We start from the raw sequence: 22,786 nt of genomic DNA, 5'->3' as shown, positions 1-22,786 counted from the left end.
AAAGAAGAATGAGAAGAATGAAAAGAAGAAGAAGAATGAAAAGAAGAATGAGAAGAATAATGAGAAGAATGAAAAGAAGAAGAAGAATGAAAAGATGAAAAGAAGAAGAAGAAGAATGAAAAGAAGAAGAATGAAAAGAAGAATGAAAAGAAGAATGAGAAGAATGAAAAGAAGAATGAGAATGAAAAGAAGAATGAAAAGAAGAAGAAGAAGAAGAATGAAAAGAAGAAGAATGAAAAGAAGAAGAAGAAGAAGAAGAATGAAAAGAAGAATGAGAAGAATGAAAAGAAGAAGAATGAAAAGAAGAATGAAAAGAAGAAGAAGAAGAATGAAAAGAAGAAGAAGAAGAATGAAAAGAAGAAGAAGAAGAATGAAAAGAAGAATGAAAAGAAGAAGAAGAATGAAAAGAAGAAGAAGAATGAAAAGAAGAATGAAAAGAAGAATGAAAAGAAGAATGAAAAGAAGAATGAAAAGAAGAATGAGAAGAAGAATGAGAAGAATGAAAAGAAGAATGAGAAGAAGAATGAAAAGAAGAATGAAAAGAAGAATGAGAAGAAGAATGAGAAGAAGAATGAAAAGAAGAATGAAAAGAAGAATGAAAAGAAGAAGTATTCCAGTACAGCAAAAAGTGTATCTGCAGAGAGCTCCGCTATTTCTGACAGTTCTCTGACAGTTCCTTCACATTTACAGCGGTTGAAACATTGTATCTGTTTCCGAATAAAAACATCTGTATCCTAAATGGTAACAAATAGATACAATGTTTCAACCGCTGTAAATGTGAAGGAACTGTCAGAGAACTGTCAGAAATAGCGGAGCTCTCTGCAGGGACACTTTTTGCCGGCTGATCGGGAAAAATCCGATTCGCGCACCCGAAGTTGGCTAATATTCGGATTCGGCACGAATCAAATTTTTCCTGAAATTCGAAACGAATTCCACTTCGCCTGGTTCGATTCGCTCATCTCTAGGTGAAAGCATACAAATTCTTTAAAATTGCAGGTTTGGGGGATGCCTTAAAGCTCTACATGGTGATAAAGAATAGTAAATAAGAATGGCTTAACCTCCCTAGCGGTCTGATGATGTCCGTATTTCTGTGCTCAAAGTGGTAAAGTTTTTTTGCATGGAAATATGTATTTTTTTTTATTGTAGCAGATATAAGAAGCGCCACAGAAAATGCAAAATAAATCAAATAAGCAGCACCTCTAACCAAAAAAGGTAAAATAGTGTACAAATAAAAAGTGCGCTAATTATTCACAAAACATGCAAGGATAAACAATAAAAATAAATGAATTCATAAATATAAACATAAGTCCAGCCACCATAACAGTGATAGTCCAATATCAACTTAATGTCAATCTTGAAAACAAACACCCATGTGCAAATCCGACACCAGATGAAATGAATACACTCACCAGAGCTATATGCTGATTATATTATAAACCAGCATGATAGCATTTTGCTCTGGGAGCGATGATCTGCAGGATATCCCAGTAGAGGAACAGCAACCAATAGTGATCCAATCAGCACATATGGAACAGCTAAGCAGCAAATGATCTTCCAATAACATGGGCAAAGCTCGAGGAATAAGAAGAGATATGATGGTGCAGTACGTTTAAAACCAGTAAAATTTTATTAAGTATTGCACTCACAAAGAAGGTGTCTAGCCGACACCAGCAATGACAGCCTCTAAAATGCCACACCCACAAGGGAAAAACCAAGGGATGAACCACCTGCACTGCGATCAAACAGCTTGGAGGAACGTTCCAACGTCACATCCACTAGGCCAGGCCCAACGCGTTCCGTCACTTGACGTCTTCAAGGGGCGGAGTCTTTTTTATTGTAGGCCTGTAATTCTTAGGAATAACTCACTGAAATCTGTCCGAACAAGAGTCTAGTAAACATCCCAGGTATGATAAAATTTGAAACACGAAATCATAAATTATAATATAATAAATAATCATAAAAAATAATAATATAATAATAATAAATTTAATTCAATAATATAATCAAACCAAAAACACTGAAATTTTAAATAGAGCGCCAAGTTTCTCAGTTTCCAGGCAGAAAGAACAGTAAAAATGCAGGCAGGGCACAGGACAAAGCACTCGGGACAAAATATATGTGAAATGGTTTGATACAGTAATGGAATACTATGTGAATTTAGTGATTTTAGTGAATATCACTTTTTAAAATGTTTAAATTTCCCGCCAGTTCCGTCCCCCGTATGTCCAGACGCTCGCAGGGGACAGAACCCAGAAGACACATGACGGCATCGGCCGGAGGAGATGGCCGGGGACACTCCAGGAGGGACATCGCAGGAGCGCAGGACAAGGTAAGTGAAGAAGAGATCCTTGAGCAACGCTGCAGTGTATTCCTGAGTGTAGCTCGGGGTCACCGCTTTTGGCACTGATAATCAACCCCGAGCTACACTCGGGAATACCGCCAGGGAGGTTAAAGACAGATGTAGTACCCCAATGAACTAATATTTAAAACGTATTAATGAAAAAAAATATTTTTGGACTTAGGGCCAGCTCACACCACAAAAACACACTCCGGATGTGTTCCAGATGTGTTTTTGCTTACAGTTCACACCACACTCCGTTCCAGGGCATTTTTGATGCATTTTGCTGTGTTCCAATATGGTTGTGTGCAGAAAAAAATGCAGCATGTTTTACTTTTTTTTGTTTTAACTTTTTTTCTGCACTGGAACTGACTGCACTTGTGTGAACTAGGACAATTGGAATACATGGAAAACACTGCACATGCATTTTTATGCTGGTTAATGGCTGGTTCACACTAGATGCAGTCCAGTGTGTTTTTTTCTGCATCAAAAATGCATGCACAGTGTTTTCCAATTATTTATTTATTTCCGGTACTTATATAGTGCTGTCAATTTACGCAGTGCTTTACATATATATTGTACATTCACATCAGTCCCTAACCCTCAAGGGGTGTACAATCTAAGGTCCCTAACTTACATTCATACATACACATACTAGGGACAATTTAGACAGGAGCCAATTAACCTACCAGCATGTCTTTGGAGTGTGGGAGGAAACTGGAGTACCCAGAGGAAACCCACGCAGGCACAAGGACAGGGGCGGACTGACAACTCGTGGCAATAGGGGATCATGGGGCCCCTGTGTCCTTGGCCAAACTCAAAAAAGCCTATGAAACAGGTACCAGAGGCATCTCATGGGGCCCCCTACTGACCCCGGGCCCTCAGGCAGTGCCCAAGTTTCCAAGTGGTCAGTCTGCCCCTGCACAACATGCAAACTCCAGGCAGGTGGTGCCATGGTTGGGATTTGAACCAACGACTCTAGCACTGCCAGGCAGAAGTGCTAACCATTTAGCCACTGTGCTGCCCATGTATTCCAATGGCTCTGGTTCACACCAGTGCAGTCAGTTCTAGTCAGTTTCCAATGCAGAAAAAAAAATATTGTCTACGTACAACATCTATGTGTATTCTTCCTTGAATATTGGTGTTCTTTGTGTCTTTCTTTCAGATCTGTGCGGCAATCCAGTGTGAAAGCTTACCTCTGTGTAGGAGTTTCTTGGAATAAAGACCTGTCTCTGCTGCTCACTGCTGGGTGACTACTCTTGTTTCCGCCCACTCTTTTAGGGTCCCTCCCACAGTGATGATGTCACTACTACCTTACAAAGTAATATCTTGGTTCCTAAAGGCATTTGATGCACAAAAAAGTAATTTATATCCTTTTTGGCTATTGAGGAATATCTTTAACTACTTGACCTGCGGAAGGTTCAGCACAGTGCTACTTTAGCTGCTTGCGCATGCAACACTGAACCCTAATGAAATTAATATCATCTTTTTCACACGAACAGAGTATTCGTGGTGGCATTTGATCACCGCTTTTTTTTTTAGTTTTTATTATATAAGCGAAATAAAGACCGAACATTTTCAGCCCCCCGCCCCTCCAAAAAAACAAACAAACTATATTTTATATTTTCTGTTATATAATTTATATCCAATAAAATCAAATTTCGTCATAAATTTAGGCCAAAGTGTATTCTGTTACATGTCTTTGGTTAAAATAAAATCCTAATAAAGAGGCATGGGGGATAAGACACTGTAGGGGCCTAATGGTGCAAAGGATCAAGTAAGAAAGCCCCTAGACCTAAATGAGCAGTTACCCTTTGCAGTGTGGGCACAGCCCTACTACAATGGATCAATGTTCACATTTTCTTGAGTTTAGCATAAAAATAGCTTTAGCAAGTTGTGGAGAACAAGGCCAACCTAGGGTTGCCATCGCATCCCTTTAGAACCAAACACATATTAATTACACAAGTTTTGGGACTGATTTAATGCAGATAAGGCACAACGTGGTGGTAAAAAAGGTGGTAATTACCACGTTGATCAGCCCCAGAACCTGTGTAATTAATATGTGTTCGGTTTCAAAGGTATGCGGTGGCAATCCTGGGCCAACCCCTGTTCACCACTCACAGGGCAGCCTGTATCCTCCTCGATTGCATGCAAACAGCCCGGTGCCTAGAGTCAGCTCTTGTTCCACTGTAGTCCACCATTCGAATAACAGGCCACGCACCGAAGATGTTTAACTCCAGCCAAGCCAGCCAGTTTATTGCAATGACAAAACACTGCTCACTCCCACCCAAAGTCATGCCCCATCATGTTTCACCCACGGCAGGACTTGATCATGGAGATCACATACATGCGTTATCGCTCATTTTACATGAACAACCCTAAAAGACCCTTTCATTTTGAATGGTCCGCCTTGCATCAGAGATGTCGCATGCCCCACTTCTCCCGACACACCACAACACACAGATTGTTCTCATTTGTCTGCTGTGTTGCGTTGTGTTAGTGCATTGGGGTGATGCACATTGCTACGTATTTGTGGTAACGCACGGTAAAATGTGCATATTATAATGCCTTATTTCTGCACTATGGCTAGGAAAAGGCATAAAATAGTGGAAAAATAAACATTTCTAAAGTTAATTAAGAAGATAAACAACTTCTTCATTGACTACTTATACATAGTTTTCACTTTAATCCCAAAAACCTGAGCGGCGACTTAAAGTCTGAACTGGGCCCATACAACCTGTCTGTCAAGGTGAAAGCTGAACAGGTGGCAGCATCTACGTCCTCCTATTTAGAATTATTATTCCGAGAATGGATTAGCTCCAGGCAGAGCTACATTCACAGATTAAATAAATGCTGTAGATGAGAACTGTTACTTACCAAAGGAATTGTATTTCTATCCATGCAGTCTCCTTTCACACTGTTTTTGCCCAATCTTTGGTGCCCATCCATATTTACAGGGAACTCTGATGGCAAGAGTGACTAAGTAATTAGCACTTCCACCTAGTAACACTAGGGTCGGTGGTTCAAATCCCAACCACGGCACCACCTGCCTGGAGTCTGCATGTTCTCCCTGTGTCTACATGGGTTTCCTTCAACACTCCAAAGACATGTTGGTAGGTTAATTGGCTCCTGTCTAAATCTACCCTAGTATGTGTATGTATGAATGTGAGTTAGGGACCTTATATTGTACGCTCCTTTAGGGTTAGTGATTGATGTGAATGTACAATATATACACCATATTGCCAAATGTATTGGGCCAATCACCTCCATGGCCTTAGGTGTATATAATCAAGCACCTAGGCATGCAGACTGCTTCTACAAACATTTGTGAAAGAATGAGTCGCTATCAGGAGCTCAGTGAATTCAAGCGTGGTACTGTGATAGGTTGTCACCTGTGCAATAAGTCCATCTGTGAAATTTCCTGGCTACTAAATATTCCACGGTCAACTGTTAGTGGTATTATAACAAAGTGGAAGCAACTGGGAACAGCAACTCAGCCACCAAGTGGTAGGCCACGTAACATGACAGAGCGGGGTCAGTACATGACAACTGTCCGCAGAGTCAATAGCTAAAAGCTTCCAAACTTCATGTGGCCTTCAGATTAGCACAACAACAGTGTGTAGAGAGCTTCATGGAATGGGTTTCCATGGCCGAGCAGCTGCATCCAAGCCTTACATCACCAAAGCATCGGATGCAGTGGTGTAAAGCATGCCGCCACTCGACTCTAGAGCAGTGGAAACATGTTCTCTGGACTCACCAATCACGCTTCTCTGCTTGGCAATCCAATGGACATGTCTGGGTTTGGTGGTTGCCTGGAGAATAGTACTTGTGTGACTGCATTGTGCCAAGTGTCAAGTTTGGTGGAGGGGAGATTATGGTGTATGGTTGTATGTCAGGGGTTGGGCTTGGCCCCTTAGTTCCAGTAAAGGGAACTCTTAAGGTGTTAGCATACCAAGACATTTTGGACAATTTTATATTCCTAACTTTGTGGGAAGAGTTTGGAGATGGCCCCTTCCTGTTCCAACATGACTGCACACCAGTGCACAAAGCAAGGTCCATAAAGACATGGATGAGCCAGTTTGGGGTGGAGGAACTTGACTGGCCTGCACAGAGTCCTGACCTCAACCCCATAGAACACCTTTGGGATGAATTAGAGCGGAGACTGCGAGCCAGGCCTCCTCCCCCGACATCATTGCCTGACCTCAAAAATGTGCTTCTGGAAGAATGGTCAAACCTTCCCATAGACACCCTCCTAAACCTTGTGGACGGCCTTCCCAGAAGAGTTGAAGCTGTTATAGCTGCAAAGGGCGGGGCCAACTCAATATTGAACCCTACTGGGATGCCATTAAATTTCATGTGTGTGTAAAGGCAGGCGTCCCAATGCTTTTGTTAATGTAATGTATGTAGAGCGCTGCATAAATTGATGGTGCTATATAAGTACCTGTAATAATAAGAATGCCAATTCAAATCTACTGTAGACACTTTCACCACTTGCTTGGAAAAATACATATAACAATCAGTTAATTTGTTTTTTCATTTTGATATTGGCATAACTCCTTTCAAGAGCCAGCCAAAGATGTTATGGGCCAGCCCAAGAAGAAGTTATTTACATCACCCTGATGGCCCCTCTCATCATCCATATTTTGACTGCATTGCATAGAGAAGCACAGAGTCCTAGTAATGACTGCAGTGAGACTTAAAAAAAAAAAACCCTGTCAGAATGCAAACAATTGAGCATGCGTGAGCAGTACTCAATCCTTGGGTATTCGGAGCAAGGGAGTGGAGAATGGGCACAGGGCAGTACGGCTATTCTATGTCATGCTTTAGTAGCAGAGGGCACTTGCTTTCTAACAGTTTTTTGGGTTAGATGTGGCCAGCTGAGATGAACACTGGGTTTAATGGAGTATGATGTTACACCAGTAGCTGGCAAAGCAGACAAATTAGCAAGGTTTTTATTTCTAATAACTGGGAGATGGTCGTATGTCTACATCCTGGGCACCAACTGTCACGGATCCGTCAGCGATCACCCTGTCACGCGTCCCCCACACGCCACGCCCACAGCGACTAGCTAACCGAGCCACGCACATGCGGCCGCGACAGGGTGGTAAAGAGGGAGAATAAAGGGATTTACACTTGAATATTTCAAACCCTATATAAGATCAGCTGTGATACCTTTTCACAGCCCGCACTACCTCTGGCCACCACCGGATGGAGACTCCACTCCAATCCAGCTGGTCGACCACACACTGGCAGATACGATCTTACATACAACCTGGTGCCCTGATTAGACTTGAGGACCAGCTTAGTAATCACACACCCTTCTAAGGTCCCTTCAGCTATCCTAGCTTGAACCCCAGGGTTGATAACCCTTCCACTGTCCACACACCCCCACACCAGACGCACCACAAAGGTAGCCTGCCACCACCCAACAGTTTATCTGCAGAATGGTCTGTTGAGACACCCCACACACACAGATCTCTGTCTGGCCGATCTGTTACCTTTTACAATCTGCACACAATCTGCCCACACACAGAGCAATTGCATACAGATTGGCAATGAGCTTAACCGAGCGTTTTAAAGGCACTAAAATACAATACAATCTAATCTAATCTTTCCGATCTAATCTCTCCTATCTAGTGTCTCCGAAGATATGAGCACGTGCTTAAATACACAGAAGTTCACTAATTAATTTTAAGATTTAATTTCCCAAAGTGGGCAGTGCATAAAATATGTACAAATGTAAAAAGTTACAGAAATACAAAAGATATAAGAAGACACACAAATGACTAATTACTATAAAATAAAAAGGGAATAAAAAAACAGAATAACACTTTACCCTGCGGCTGGAGCAAGCCAGAAACTTAGCAATCCATTGGTCAATCAAACCAGCTCCGTATGGATCACAGATGTCCAAATGTCCATGCGCTCAATTTAGTGGGATTTGGACTTGGGCGGGACGTTAGTCTTCAGCCAATTGACTCTGGGGAAGGTGGTCCTGACCTGCCCACAAGAGGTACTGTGTATGGACCTGCCCAAGTTCAATTGGGCCAAGACTGGCCTGAACACCAAGTCGGGGATTGGATTTCTGACACTAGAGCGTCAGCCCGATCGCAACAGTACCAAACACCATCAGACTGTCGCACCCCCGCGTCATCTAATCATTCCATGCGTTTTCCTGGCTTTCTCTCCAAGCCACAAATATGATTCTTATATGCAAATGTAGCGCACAGCAGGCCCTGCGCAACTGAAGCATTTCCATCTCTCTCCAACTAATATTTCATCTTTTATAAGAGATTAAACATACTCCTTTGATGAATGCACAAACCTAGCCATCCTGTCTCCTATAACAAGTTCCTAAACAGGTTCTCCCAGCAGGTGATAATCTCATTAACACAAAGGTGTCACCTCCAGGAGGCCTGGCTTTAGGCTAAATAATCCTGGGCACTGGGCGAATATGTCCTGGTACTGCACACCAGGTTGGTCTGTTGCTGTGTATTTAATGCATGAGCAGTAACATGCCCATAGAGGTGTGCACAGGGTGTGACAGAACCCACCATTTAAACAGTCCTTCCATCACAGAGCCCACCAATCAGACAACTCCCAATCACAACCCCTCCCCCCCAATCACCTAGCCCCCTATCACACATGTAAAAAGGTGCTTACAGAGGATGTACTGTAAATATAATGTAAAGTTTCTGTTATGTTGGATTACCTGTAAGGATCTATCATTATAATTTGAACTGGTTTGTGTAATGTGTGAGTCAGCATGCTGCCCAAAAGGTTGGGATACCAAGTTAAGGTTACCAACTGCCAGGCATTCATGATCCTGCCCTTTCATGTGGTCTATAAATACAAGGGGAGATAACATTTCCGATGTTCTTCTTCCTGCACATGGGAACTAGCCAGAAAGGTATTGCAAGATGTCAACTTAATTTAGGGGTGTCTTTCCCTTATGAAAGGGTACCCAGTTGGAATGCTGAAGAGACCTAAAGGACTTTATGGACTTTCCTCGACTTTGAGATATGAGATTGCAGCCTGATTAGGAAAGATAGATAAGATAGATAAGATAGATAGATAGATAGATAGATAGATAGATAGATAGATAGATAGATAGATAGATAGATAAATGAAGAACTGACTGTATGGAAACTGTGTGCTGTATCAACGTAAGGCTTAGTAAAGGTTATACGTTAACTGTAAAGTACCTGGTCTAAAGTTCTCAAAAGGGGTGCATTAAGGCACATGACGAATCCAAAGAACAGGGCCTGTAACACGAAAGGGAATGAAGAGAAGAAGGTAGAGAGCCACCAAGAAAGGGTTAATAGTGCAGTGGAGTAGAAGTCTAACATGCCGTTGCTATGAGTAACCAGGACTGGTGGAAATGCTATAGCAAAAATAAAATATATAGTGTTGCGCTCCCAAACATCAAATCAATATATTGTTATTTAAATTTGATCTCTATTATAAGGATCACAGTAATTAAGAATGATGTGTGTAAGTAAACATAAATACTAATACACTTATAATTTAAATTAGTACAAATAAATAATGTGCATAACAAATGAAAAATAAAAACTATAAAATAAAAATAAAAATAAAAAATATTCTAAAAAATATAAAAATAAATGTAAAGAAAATGTCCCAAAAAGTGACTTTGTGCTGGAAAATCTTCAATCTACAAAGATTATAAATCGGTGACTGCTTGTGAATCCTCCCTCAAGTGAAGATGTGCGCTCACCTCATAAGAAGCCTGCAATTAGGCTATATAAGCTTGTGGTTCACCTCCTTTGGAACCTGCTTGTTTAGAACTCCTGCTTTAAGATATCCATGGTATGCGACATATGCTATAGGATGAATCTCCTCTCCAGAGGGTGCAATTCCTCTATATTTTCATCTCCATGCGATTCTCCACATACAAAAAAGACCTCGACGTGGTGCTTTATCTTTTATATAAGTATGACTTTAATTTGCTTGGAATATGGCACTCACATATAAAGTGTGCGGATAGTGGTAGCACAAATACAATCCCAAAACCGCCGCTGATTGTCGGAGCTGTGTACTCGTGGTCCGGCAAACTGACTCCCTCCGAGTGACGTTACAGTCCCACCCCTACGCGTTACGCCACTGGTCACGTGGCTTCATCAGGGGGATTTGATTGCCAATCAAATCCCCCTGATGAAGCCACGTGACCAGTGGCGTAACGCGTAGGGGTGGGACTGTAACGTCACTCGGAGGGAGTCAGTTTGCCGGACCACGAGTACACAGCTCCGACAATCAGCGGCGGTTTTGAGATTGTATTTGTGCTACCACTATCCGCACACTTTATATGTGAGTGCCATATTCCAAGCAAATTAAAGTCATACTTATATAAAAGATAAAGCACCATGTCGAGGTCTTTTTTGTATGTGGAGAATCGCATGGAGATGAAAATATAGAGGAATTGCACCCTCTGGAGAGGAGATTCATCCTATAGCATATGTCGCATACCATGGATATCTTAAAGCAGGAGTTCTAAACAAGCAGGTTCCAAAGGAGGTGAACCACAAGCTTATATAGCCTAATTGCAGGCTTCTTATGAGGTGAGCGCACATCTTCACTTGAGGGAGGATTCACAAGCAGTCACCGATTTATAATCTTTGTAGATTGAAGATTTTCCAGCACAAAGTCACTTTTTGGGACATTTTCTTTACATTTATTTTTATATTTTTTAGAATATTTTTTATTTTTATTTTTATTTTATAGTTTTTATTTTTCATTTGTTATGCACATTATTTATTTGTACTAATTTAAATTATAAGTGTATTAGTATTTATGTTTACTTACACACATCATTCTTAATTACTGTGATCCTTATAATAGAGATCAAATTTAAATAACAATATATTGATTTGATGTTTGGGAGCGCAACACTATATATTTTATTTTTGTGGTTTATCACATTGGTAGTTATGTGCTAGAGGTTTGCGATCCAATATTAGAGTGTATTAATAAGGAGTTTTTGTCTACTTTCTGGCTCGCAAGATATTTTAAATATTTGGAAATGCTATAGCAGCCAGCCAGTGGGAAGGTAGTACCAGGCATGGGTGATGGTGTCCCCTGGTAGTGAGGGGGTTGGTGGCGAACAGTGCCCGTTTGTATCTGAGACTGAACTTGCAGCACAGGGACCTAACTGGCGGTACTAGGAAAGTGAGAGAAGTGGATCGACAAAGAGGTTATGCTGTTAATTCTGTACTAGATTGTCTCTGGGAGTGAGGTGGCAATCATGGCTGAACTGGTGGAGCTGGACACAGGCTCCGTGGTGTCCCCTCAAAATGCTGAACTTGGAAAGAAAGGAGTACATTGTCACAGAAAGAATGCTTCACAGTAAATGCGTCATGTATTAAGTGTATCTGTGCAAGGCGAACAGCTCACTTTAGTTAGGGTGCCACCTTAATGCTGATTTTTGCATGACCGTGGCTGCGTGCCTATTTCCCAGGCATTAGCAAGCGCATTTTCAAAGGGTTTCCACTTAGGGTGAGTAGGCCCTGCTCACGCACACTCCCCCCATCACCGAGCCAGCTTACCAATCACACTGTCCCCCATCACAGAGTCCTCTACCATACAGTCCCCCATCACAGAGTTCCCCAATCAGAAAATCTCCCCATCACAGAGCCCATCACTCTAACAGTCCTCCCATCACAGAGCCTACCAATCACACAACCACCCATCACAGAGCCCATCAATCAAACAGTCCTCCCATCACAGAGCCTATCAATCAAACTGTCCTCCCTTCACAGAGCCCATCAATCAAACAGTCCTCCCATCACAGAGCCTATCAATCAAACAGTCCTCCCATCACAGAGCCCACCAATAACAGAGACCCCAATCGCACATCCCCCCATCACAGAGCCCCTCTTCACACAGTCTTCCATCACAGAGCCCATCAATCTAACAGTCCTCCCATCACAGAGCCTACCAATCACACAACCGCCCATCACAAAGCCCATCAATCAAACAGTCCTCCCATCACAGAGCCCATTGATCACACAGCCCCCCAATCATAGAGCCCATCAATCAAACAGTCCTCCCATCACAGAGCCCATCAATCAAACAGTCCTCCCATCACAGAGCCCATCAATCAAACAGTCCTCCCATCACAGAGCCCATCAATCAAACAGTCCTCCCATCACAGAGCCTATCAATCAAACAGTCCTCCTATCACAGAGCCCACCAATCACAGAGACCCCAATCACACATCCCCCCATCACTGAGCCCCTCTTCACACAGTCTTCCATCACAGAGCCTACCAATCACACAACCCCCATCACAGAGCCTATTAATCAAACAATCCTCCCTTCATAGAGCCCATTGATCACACAGCCCCCCAATCATAGAGACCATCAATCAAACAGTCCTCCCATCACAGAGCCCACCAATCACCCCAATCACACATCCCCCCATCACAGAGCCCCTCTTCACAAAGTCATCCATCACAATACCCCTATCACAGAGCCCACCCATCACACAGGTCCCTCATCACAGAACCCCAAATAATACTGTACCCTCTTATATTAGAGCCCTATATTTGACTCCTGCAACACGACAGGGGCAGAAGGTGGAGGGGGTCTGAAGGAGATGGACTTCTTCCATCTTTTCTTGAATGCTGACAGCAGGCCTGCATACTGTCTGCCCTGGATCAGTGTCATACATTGCCATGGTGGAGGCAGGCTTGCTGCCAACACCATAGCAACAAATGACACCAGGCATCATGGCGCTAGAATGCCATTGTTTGTTATGTCAGTGAAGGTCTGCCCACTTCATCATGGCAGCTTATGGGTCTAAATAAGGGCAAACTGGGTCCCATGCTCATGGCTCAAACACAGATGGTACCCCAGTTCGGAAACACTGGTTGATAAAAGCAACAGTACAGGTGAAGGAAGACTGCTGGCAGTCATTGAATCCTTGTTCTAGCACACAAGAATGGGCTATTATTCTTTATGTAAATCTTGTGGCCCATACTAAACAGTACATATCCCCAGGCAGCATGGAATAAACCAACCTCTGTCTCCCTATCTCCTTCCCAGCCATCCAGTTTTAGCTCTACGAGTTTAAAAGCAGGTATTTTCGATCCTTGTCACCACTGGCATTCCAGGAATGCCTGACACTTCCAGCCAAAGTTTTCAGCCAGGCCAGACTAAAGCTGCTTGGTTAGTAATCGCCCACTGCAAGCCTGACAATCCCGAAAGGCAAAGCAAGCAAGGTAAATAATAGTAGAGAAATGATTACCCTGAGCCCAAGGTGAGTGAAATCTGAGCAGGCGGGCACGGTTCACTTGCCGAGCCAATAAAAGGCAGCTAAGATTAAGCAATAAGATTTTCTTTCGTTTGTGTTTCTATGGGAGCTGTATAACCATTCTTCTGATCATGTCCTAAACTAGCAGGATCGTTCTGCTAACTCCTGCTGGATCGTAATGTCACTTTGGCGAGTGGATGATTTAATCAGGACAAAATGCCAACCCCAAGACAACGGGCACCGACTAAACTATGGAAATAAGAAGGCCTGTGGAGATTTGTACTGTTCCAATCAGAAGGACATTTTGATCAATTTAAATGATCGCTTGGCGGCTTATCTGGAAAAAGTGCGAACACTGGAAGAGGCCAACCAACAGCTGGAAGAAAAGATCAAGAAGGTGTCCGAGAAACGGCCAATAGACCATGACCACAGTCGTCATCTGAAGACTATTGACGAACTGGAAAGTCAGGTAAAATAATTCATATTTGGTACTGTTATTACCTTTTATTAACAAACATAAACTTTTGAAAATAAAAGCATATGGCAGTACACTGTACATTAGGCCTCATGCACACGGGCACTCGGAGGCACAGGTAGTGCATACAGCCCACAGCCAGAAGCCTGTCAAATTTAATGAAAGGCTAAAATATGCTGCTGTAAGCAGATCTGAGCAGGACTGTATGCGTAGGAGACATATACCCCGAACGTGGATCTTCTACCTGTGAGGCATACATTCCTGTACTCAGATGTGCAGCTGAAGCATATTTTAGCCAGTCATTGATTTTGATAGGCTGAAGGCTATAATCATCACCTGTGCCTCTGGCCGCCAAAAAGAATCCAATCTTTATCTACAGGCACATGGGCTTGTGTGCATGAGGTCTAAAGTGTATGTAGAGTCAACATTTTTTTTCAGGTTTTACATACAGAGTAGAGTGTAAAACCTGTCCATTTTTTACTGCTGGCATAGAAAATCAAATGAGAGCATTAGAACAAGGAACTAAGGGGAGAATTTACAAAATAATAGACTCTGGAACAGTTACTCATAGTAACCAATCAGCTTCAAACTTCCGCTTGTTTGGTTAAGCGTTGAAAATGAAAGCTAGAAGCTGATTGGTTGCCATGCACAGCTGCTCCAGATTGTCTTTGCTTTAGTCCTTATAAATTGGCCTCCAAGAGTCCAACAAAAAGACATAAAATATCCAATTTTGCTATTTCTGGTTTGCTGTTTTATGTCTTTTTTGCTGTGAAATACCATGGGCAATACAAATTTTATTAAACTCTTGATTCCTTGGTGTGGCACTCTCACTAGATCTTCCATACCTGGATTCTGAATTCTGGGTACCCTAGTTTAGGAGTACCCTGTTTGGATTGAAAGCAGCCTGAACAGAGCCATTGCATCCCAATAAAATGTGATTCCAATGAACGATTCCCAACACACCTGTTCCTGAAGAAATGGCTGTATGTGTAAGCCAACACACCATGGATCTCCTGAAAGCTATAATCAGCAATCACGTTGTCACAGAAGAAGCAACATTTCAGAGCCTTACAGGACCCCTTTATCAGGCATGTGATGTCACATGCCTGATGAAGAGGTGACGTTACATGCCTGATGAAGAGGTGATGTCACATGCCTGATGAAGAGGTGATGTTGCATGCCTGATGAAGAGGTGACATTACATGCCTGATGAAGAGGTGACGTCGCATGCCTGATGAAGAGGTGATGTCGCATGCCCGATGAAGAGGAGATGTCACATGCCCGATGAAGAGGAGATGTCACATGCCCGATGAAGAGGAGATGTCACATGCCCGATGAAGAGGAGATGTCACATGCCTGATGAAGAGGAGATGTCACATGCCTGATGAAGAGGAGATGTCACATGCCTGTTGAAGAGGTGACGTCACATGCCTGTTGAAGAGGTGACGTCACATGCCTGATAAAGAGGTAACGTTACATGCCTGATGAAGAGGTGATGTCACATGCCTGATGAAGAGGTGACGTTACATACCTGATGAAGAGGTGATGTCACATGCCTGATGAAGAGGTGACGTTACATGCCTGATGAAGAGGTGACGTTACATGCCTGATGAAGAGGTGATGTCACATGCCTGATGAAGAGGTGACGTTACATGCCTGATGAAGAGGTGATGTCACATGCCTGATGAAGAGGTGACGTTACATGCCTGATGAAGAGGTGATGTCACATGCCTGATGAAGATGTGATGTCACATGCCTGATGAAGAGGTGATGTTACATGCCTGATGAAAGGGTCCTGCGAGGCTCTGAAACGTTGCTTCTGCTATAACAATGTGATCACTGAATAAAGCTTTGGATCGATTCTGGAGATCCATGGTGTGCTGGCGACAATCTCTCCCTTCTGTTAAAATATCATGGACCTTCTTCAACCATGAACTTTTGACAATTTAAATCCAGCATTTCAGTTTAACATGTTCCAGGTTTGTATTCATTCGCCTCTGTATGTGTCCTGGTGACTGTTGCTCCCAGAAGAGAAAGTGATGGGAAGTCCAAATTTTTTTGGGTTACATGAAGCTGGAGAAAGGGGTGAAGGGAAATCCTCCAAGAGGAACAACTGTTCCAGTGACAAGTTTGCAAGAGTGTATTTCCCCTCACATTGGAGAGATTTCCTCTCATTTCCTGTTGTGGCTCTTAAGTAAGCATTTAAGGGAGATCTCAATAATTAGATAGTCAGTAAGCCTGTCGGCATAGCCCAGTAATAACGAAAATTAAAAAAAAGATTTTGCTGCAATGTCTACCTTCAATCTGTAGCTGTACTTTCTCTCTCTCACTGTCTCTGTCACTACATGTCCAATATCTTCCAGTCTTCCTGTTAGAATGACAGCCATTATTATTTAAAGCTAAATTTCACATTAAAAGGGAAAGTTCACTTTTCCTACTCTATTTACCCCTCCTCTTCCATTTTTGGACTTTTTTTTCCTGGGAGTGGGTACCTATTTCTGACAGGTACCTGCTCCCACTTCCGGTCTGCTTGCCTAAGTTTGCCCTCTGCCCCTCCTGCGAGGGGAAATGTCACATGTCCCAGGAGACTCCGGGTCTTTTGACAACTCATGCATGCGCAATGGGGAGCCAGCTGTGAACAGCAGGAAGTCACAGCCACCTTCCCCCTGAGCAAGATAGCTGTGCCAGGGACCTGTAAACCAGTGAAGAATCAGCTCGGATGATGACAGCGCTGAATCCCTGAACTGGTGTGTGTTTATTAACCAGTTTATGCCCAGCCTATAGGAGAATAATGGGCGAGTGGGACTCTCATCAATCCAGGTGAGCATCATATGACGTCCTCCCAGATCACTGCCTTGCGTTGCACTGTGGTGAGATCTTACCATTATGTGTACTAGCCTATTCCCAGTACCATGTGACCTCTGTGACCAATCAAAGAAGGTCACATGACAATTGTAAACAATGGATTGCTTCCTTTCATACCATCCATTGTATACAATTGTGTTGCTAGCTATAAAGTGTAAAAAAAAAAACAATACTGATCACTTCTCCAGAGTAGTACAATGTTACTATGGTAACATTATATTACTCTGGTCACATAGTTTTATTTTTTTAAAAATAGTGAAAAAAAAAACAAATATATATATATATATATATATATATATATATATTTTTTTTTTTTTTTTCCCCAATGTCCCCAGTCATTGTCCTTGACCACTGCCACACAGTGACGCTGTACTACATGATAGCAGTATGTGAAAAAATGTCTTCATTTTCAAAAACAATTATGACAAGAAATTACATCTTCATCAAACTCGCCATCATTATTATTATTATTATACAGGATTTATATAGCATCAACAGTTTGCTCAGCGCTTTACAATATAAAGGGAGACAATACAGCAACAATACAGTTCAATACAAGAGGGCTAGGAGGGCCCTGATCCTAGGAGCCTACAATCTAAGAGAGAGGGGCTGGTGTTACAAAAGGTAATAACTGTGGGGGGTGGACTGGTAGGTGGAATAGAAGATTCCATTATTAGCTGAAGGCAGGATAGGCTTCCCTGAAGAGATAGGTTTTCAGAGATTGCCTAAAAGTGGGCGAAAGTCTGATAGATTGGGGTAGAGAGTTCCAAAGGATGGGGGATGCTCTAGAGAAGTCCTGGAGACAGGCATGGGAGGAGGAGACAAGGGAGCTAGAGAGCAGGAGGTCGTGGGAGGAGCGGAGAGGACGGTTTGGGTAATATTTGGAGACAAGATTGGTGATGTAATTTGGGGCAGAGTTATAAATGGTTTTAAATGTTATTGTTAATGTTTTGAATTTTATTCATTGGGCAATAGGAAGCCAGTGGAGGGATTGGCAGAGAGGGATGGCAGATGTGGAATGAGAGCCATGCCTCTTACTAAATACAGCAGGCTGTCTACTTTCCAAAAAGGGGTAATTAGGGGGATATCTGTACTGTCCTGACATCTTTTGGCCTCAAGAAATGAAATAGGCCATCAGTACATCAGGATTGATCGATTTTCAGATATACAGTACAGTGAGGAACAGAAGTATTTGAACCCCCTGCGATTTTGCAAGTTCTCCCACTTAGAAATCATGGAGGGGTCTGAAATTCACATTGTAGGGGCATTCCCACTCTGAGAGACAGAATTTAAAAAAAAATTCAGGAAATCACATTGTATGATTTTTAAAGAATTTATTTGTCTTGCACTGCTGAACATAAGTATTTGAACACCTAAGAAACAGCAAGAATTCTGGCTCTCAAAGACCTATTACTGTGCCTTTTGAGCTCTTTAAAGACACCTGTCCACCCCACAGTCAGTCAGATGCCAACTACTACCATGGGCAAGACCAAAGAGTTGTCAAAAGACACCAGAGACAAAATTGTGGACCTCCACAAGGCTGGAAAGGGCTACGGAGCAATTGCCAAGCAGCTTGGTGAAAATAGATCAACTGTTGGAGCAATTGTTAGAAAATGGAAGAGGCTAAACACGACCATCAGTCTCCCTCAGACTGGGGCTCCATGCAAGATCTCACCTCGTGGGGTGTCACTGATGATAAGAAAGGTGAGGAATCAGCCCAGAACTACAAGGGAGGAGCTGGTCAATGACATGAAGAGAGCTGGGACCACAGTTTCAAAGGTCACTGTCGGTAGAACACTATGCCATCATGGTTTCAAATCATGCATTGCACGGAAGGTTCCCCTGCTCAAGTCATCACATGTCCAGGCCCGACTGAAGCTTGCCAATGACCATCTGGATGATCCAGAGGAGGCATGGGAGAAATCAGGTGGTCAGATGAGACCAAAGTAGAACTTTTTAGCCTAAACTTCACTCGTCGTGTTTGGAGGAAAAAGAAGGATGAGTTGCATCCCAAGAACACCATCCCTACTGTGAAGCATGGAGGTGGTAACATCATGCTTTGGAGGTGCTTTTCTGCGAAGGGGACAGGCTGACTGCACTGTATTAAGGAGAGGATGAATGGGGCCATTTATTGTGAGATTTTGAGCAACAACCTCCTTCCCTTAGTCAGAGCATTGAAGATGGGTCGTGGCTGGGTCTTCCAACATGACAACGACCCGAAGCACACAGCCAGGATAACAAAGGAGTGGCTCCGTAAGAAGCATATCAAGGTTCTGGAGTGGCCTAGCCAGTCTCCAGACCTAAACACAATAAAACATCTTTGGAGGGAGCTGAAACTCCGTGTTGCTCAGCAACAGTCCCGAAACCTGACAGATCTAGAGGAGATCTGTGTGGAGGAGTGGGCCAAAATCCCTGTTGCAGTGCAAACCTGGTCAAGAACTACAGGAAACGTTTGACCTCTGTAATTGCAAACAAAGGCTTCTGTACCAAATATTAACACTGATTTTCTCAGGTGTTCAAACACTTATGTTCAGCAGTGCAAGACAAATAAATTCTTTAAAAGTCATACAATGTGATTTCCTGAATTTTTTTTTAAATTCTGTCTCTCAGAGTGGGAATGCACCTACAATGTGAATTTCAGACCCTGCCATGATTTCTAAGTGGGAGAACTTGCAAAATCGCAGGGTGTTCAAATACTTCTGTTCCTCACTGTATATCGTAGTTTGTGGACTCTATAAATTTCTTACTGACAAAGTCACTGAAAGTGCACAGGCCAGTATCTGACAGAAATAAAACAGTATGGGCCTATCCACACCAGCCTGGTCCTCTGCGTTGCACTACGGCATCCCACTCATTTAAAAATCACACATACCATTTTTGGCAAGGCAGAGAACCACAACACGTGTGAATGCATTGTTGCTCCAAGACAGGTAGGGTAGTTCATGATATTCTGAGTCCAGCTACCCATCCACCATGCTGTAGGACAAAACCATAGCTTCTAACTGTCCCTCATTTGGAGGGAGTGTCCCTATTTTGGAAACAACTCCAACTGTCTCTATTTCCTCCTTTTAGGTCTAATGTATACAACTCTTTAAAAAAAACATACTGTTTATCTATTTAGCGATAGGATCCATTCACACCAATTTGTATTGGACTGCATTGGGCAGCCTTGTCCAGTGCAGTCCCAATCAGGGGCGGACTCAGGGGTGTATTTACCACAAGGCAAACAATGCACTTGCCTAGGGCGGCAGTTTTCAGGGGGGCAGCACCTCCCCCCCAGAAGAAGGGATGTGAAAGAAGGGACGCTCTTGCCATGGGAATCAGGCAGGATCCAAGAGAGGCGGCGGGCTGCTTGATGTAGAGCCTGACTCTTGTTCCTGGAGAGCTGTGAAGATGAGTGTCTTTATCTCTCTTGCCGGGGGGGGGGGGGGGGGGGGGGGGGGGGGGTAGTGGAAGGCTCTCCCGAGTGGGGGGAGGGGTGTTGCTGGTCAATGTCAGCATTGTCAGGTTCTCTACACGGGAGGGGGAAGGAAGGGTGATGCTGGTCAGTGTCCGTGTGAGCAGATGATTTTTGTGTTGCCTAGGGCAGCACATAACCTAAATACACTACTGGGCGGACTGACAACTCAACTCATGTGGCCCCAGGATAATAGGGGATCATGGGGCCCCTTTTTCCTCGCCCACACTCAAACCACTCCACAAAAAGCCTATGAAAGGTACCAGAGGCATATTATGGGCCCCCTACTGACCGGGGCCCTCGGGCAGTGCCTGAGTGTACAAATGGTCAGTCCGCCCTTGCAAAGACAAGGGAATTTAGCCTGTTTGCTATCAAGTCAGTGGTGTATGCTGAAGAAAGTACTGCATGCAGTAATTTTTTTCAGCATAGTGAGTTCTAACACAAACTACTGCTTTACATCACAATGCCAATGAATAGAACTGGTTGATATGTCACTTGTAACAGTTCAATAAAGTTCTAAAAAAAAGAAAAAAGTAAACTGCGTCTATGTGATGCACCGGAATTGGCGCATCAGCACTGTTCCTCCCACGGCTTCTGGTGTGAATTCTTTATACTACACTTAATCTTTCATCCAACCTAAATGATTGCATTTGTTATATGGCAAGGTCAGTATAAAGGCAATAAAGTAGTGAAAAAAGCATCAATAATTGTTTGCATATTCAGAATTCATAGTCTGTGTAACAGGAGTTGTGTCTTTTCCCTCCATTGTGCTAAAAAAAAAAAAAAGTCTGCCTTTCTCCTCTCACAAAGTTAATGGAATCCGAGTTACATTGTGAATATCTAAGTTCTTTAAATACCAAAAATTTAAAGATTGGATGAATTTGTTGACAAACTGGATAAACCTCTTAACCATGGCTGCAGGGGTTATAGGACATGCTAAAGCCATTGAAGAGTCCTCTGCCTCTGTAATCACCATGTCAAAGGTCATCCCTTTAATGATGCAGAATACCAATTCCTGTCAATTCCTGTCAATTGCAATTATATGCATTCTATTCACAATCCTGTGAAAATACTATTACTGGCCTCATAACAGCTACATGCTACTTACTGTTACAAGTGAACTCAAAAAGTGAAGATTTGATACCATATGAGGAATATCAAGAAATGTTAATTGGCCAAAGCATGAAAGATTTAGCATTTGCCTTGGCTTGTTTCTAAATACTAGAGGGGAGCGGAAAGATAGCATTGGACCCGTGGTATTTTACAGGTATTGTTATCTAAGGTATTAATATTGGTGTAAATTATCTGGTTGGGCGGTGGCTTTTACACCGCAGAGGATCTCTACAGTCTCCTTGCCTTGTAGTGTGCTGTAAAAAGAGTTGAAATTGAAGCGCCACACCACTAAGAGGTTCAAATACAACTTTATTCCATTAAAGGTCAGGGGTACAATGCAAAAAGTAGCCTGGCTACTTTTTGAATTGTACCCCTGACCTTTAATAAAAATAAAGTTGCATCTCTACCTCTTAGCAGTGGTGTGACACTTCAATTTCAGCTCTTTCAAAATGCTATCAGTGAACCTCCCGTTCCAAGGTACACTGAGCCCCATATATCGATAAATCTAAAGTGTGAGATCATCTAAGGCAATGTGCCTCTGGTTGCTAGCCTCACCACAGTTGGAATAAGATTTGGTGATGTCACTTCTGTGTTGCTCACTGTTATTCTTGCTGGAAGGGAAGCTGTACCTGAGGACTTGCAGTGCACAAATCTCTCTGCTTCCTATTAATTCATTTTGTGAATCTGTGCTACTTTCTTCTTTCCTGTTGCTTCTTCGTCAATACTCCACCAGTCATCATATCACCAATCATCGGTAGGGTTCTGACAGGAGGAAACAAAGCTTTCTTTTCCAAGATGGCCAACTCCACAGAGAGACACAGAGCAAAACAGGGAAAAGTAAGTCAGTATTGGAGAAAAGACCAGCTGCATGGAAAGAGATAGTATATATGATGACTAGACCTTAGCAGGGCTTTTTTTTTATCAGAGAATAGGTGCAGGAACCCCCCCTCCTTCTGAGTCAGCACTTGTTTCCGCTCCCCCTACCCACCTCTGAGCACTGTCCCTTGATTCTATCCCCTACCCACCTCTGAGCACTGTCCCTTGGTTCTATCCCCTACCCACCTCTGCACACTGTCCCTTGGATCAACCCCCTAGCCACCACCCAGTACCGCTCCTTTTAGAGAATACAGAGTCAAATATAATTTTGTATGGAATTTGTTAATGATAACAAGCCAAGCAGTAAAATAGATCCCCTGCAGCCAGCAACAATAGGCCCTCCCAGCAACAATAGATTCCCACAGCAACAGTGGACCGTCGCAACAAAATA

At 42.9% G+C, this 22,786-nt stretch overlaps 1 protein-coding gene across 2 annotated transcripts in view; it reads left to right on the top strand.

The window, feature by feature from the left end:
- Positions 1-13,502: 13,502 nt before the first annotated feature.
- LOC149464455 (keratin, type I cytoskeletal 12-like) overlaps positions 13,503-22,786 on the top strand; it is a 35,152-nt gene continuing 25,868 nt past the window's right edge. The window contains exon 1 of one of the 2 annotated variants that reach the window (XM_089674424.1): positions 13,503-14,078. In XM_089674424.1, coding sequence (XP_089530550.1) covers positions 13,788-14,078 — 291 coding nt within the window. In that variant the 5' untranslated portion in view covers positions 13,503-13,787. The remainder of the gene's footprint in view (positions 14,079-22,786) is intronic. The other variant, XM_089674425.1, reaches the window with a different exon arrangement.

The sequence above is a fragment of the Staurois parvus genome, unplaced genomic scaffold (genome assembly GCF_062004578.1).
Source record: "Staurois parvus isolate SC_StPar_1 unplaced genomic scaffold, SC_StPar_1.0 ptg000151l, whole genome shotgun sequence".
Taxonomy (NCBI): Eukaryota; Metazoa; Chordata; class Amphibia; order Anura; family Ranidae; genus Staurois; species Staurois parvus.
Note: the sequence above shows the minus strand (reverse complement) of the source record. Positions and strands in the feature narration are given on the sequence as shown.